The sequence below is a fragment of the Euphorbia lathyris genome, chromosome 3 (assembly GCF_963576675.1).
Source record: "Euphorbia lathyris chromosome 3, ddEupLath1.1, whole genome shotgun sequence".
Lineage (NCBI taxonomy): Eukaryota > Viridiplantae > Streptophyta > Magnoliopsida > Malpighiales > Euphorbiaceae > Euphorbia > Euphorbia lathyris.
This window is the reverse complement of record NC_088912.1, coordinates 88,709,493-88,711,315: the sequence shown is the minus strand read 5'-3', so window position 1 is coordinate 88,711,315 and position 1,823 is coordinate 88,709,493. Positions and strand designations below refer to the sequence as shown.

At 32.6% G+C, this 1,823-nt stretch overlaps 1 protein-coding gene across 1 annotated transcript; it reads left to right on the top strand.

Annotated features, from left to right (window-relative positions):
• Nucleotides 1-267: 267 nt before the first annotated feature.
• LOC136223872 (auxin-responsive protein SAUR78) lies at nucleotides 268-1,349 on the top strand. The gene has a single exon (XM_066012039.1). The coding sequence runs from the start codon at nucleotides 376-378 to the stop codon at nucleotides 751-753; it is 378 nt and encodes a 125-aa protein (XP_065868111.1). The 5' UTR covers nucleotides 268-375; the 3' UTR covers nucleotides 754-1,349.
• The last annotated feature ends 474 nt before the right edge of the window (nucleotides 1,350-1,823 follow it).

Here is a 1,823-nt window from a genome sequence, read left to right as displayed (position 1 = left end):
TCTTTCCATATTTTTAGATAAAGCCTAATGCAAAAACTATCGTTTTTTTTTTTTTTTTTTTTGAGATAAGGATAGATATGTTTTTAAGCCGTTGTCCAAAATGTATAATTAGACATTTGAAAAGAAAAAGAAAAGTATAGAAAAACAAAACACCCACCAAATTAAACCAAAACAAATTAAGTAGCAAGTGGTTTTTGCAACTTAAAGTGTCTCTCTCTTAGCTGGTATGTATCAAACATTGGGCCATCCCCTTCTCTCTCTATATATATCTTTTTATTCTCTTTCCAAACCCTCAAATCCATCCTCCTCCTCCCTTTTTCACTTACTTTCATTCACTTTCACATACTTTTTCACTCACTTTCACATAAATTTCACATGGCCAAAACAGGGAATAAGCTAACCAAACTCAAGTCAGCAATCAAGAGATTGCCTTCTTTCACCAAGCTAGTTCGCACAAACAGCTCCATCACTGCCACAACCAACAACATGGACGACGACGACCACGACACCAAGGAACTTCGTGCAGTTTATGTCGGAAAATCTCGCCGGCGGTATCTTCTAAGCTCCGGCACCATTTGCCACCCTCTTTTCCAAGAACTGATTGAGAAGTCCGGAGGATTTGATGAAGGAGGAGGAGATGTAGTTGTTTCTTGTGAAGTTGTTTTGTTTGAACATTTGCTATGGATGCTTCAAAGTGGTAGCAATCAGCTGGGTTCCATGGAAGAGCTTGCTGAATTTTACTACACTTCCTAGCTAATTAATTAATCATCATCATCGTTAATCACAAGGTTTGTAAAAGATTAATTAAGTAGTAGGGTCGGTTTGGCTACCTGCTGTCGTTACTGTTTGCTGGTTTGCTGTTACGGTTTGCTGTTTGCTTTAAAAAGGCTGCTTTTCTAAAGAACAGAGATTCTCTCCTTTTGTAAAAAGCTACTTTTTCAACTGTAAAATGCAAACAAGAGGTGAAAAGTAGGTAACCAAATACATTCGTAGTTTTTATATGTTTGAGTCAGAGTGAGACTAATTCATATTGATGAATTGGATGGTGAGGATTAACCCATTAATTTTCTCTAATGGTGGATCTTAATTAATTACTAGTTTTTTTTTTCTAATAGTCATTAGGATTGTTATCAATTTTCAATTGTGAAATGGAAATATTAAATGTAATTTTTTTTCTTTTTGCAATTCTTATACTTATACAAGAATCTATAAGAATTTAGTATATCTCAAGTAATTAAAACCAGTGTTCAAAAGCAAGGCAGCTTGAACCCACTAGGTTCTGTCTAAGTGTTCGAAATCGAAAATCTATCCCGATTTTCTCCATTTAGGTGTTTGTTTGGCTTACTGTTTGGATTCTGCCTAGGCCGCTTGAACGCCGTCTAAGTGACAATTGAACAAAACCGCTTTTTTATTATTAATTTTGTTTTCTTTGTTATGATTCACTTTTGAATATTGCTGCATAGTTATTTGTGTATTGTGTTTATTATTTTCGAATATTTTTGATTTAATTGCAGTCTCTACTTGCTTTCATTATATGATTTAAGACATTGTTTAATAGTTTTTTTTTGTGAATTATATTAATTGTTATATTCAATAATATTGTTGTTGAAACGTTGATGTTTACCTATTCTTAAAAATATATATGTTACAAATAATTTCGCTATATCTATTTATTTTTGTGCATTCTATTTATTTTAATTTTTTCTTTTTCGAATCAATTTATTTAAATTTGTTGGTGAAGCTGAATAAAACTTAAAAATTAAAATGCCACCATATTACAGGTTGTCAATGAAATGAAATCAACAAGGATCTCTTTGGACCCA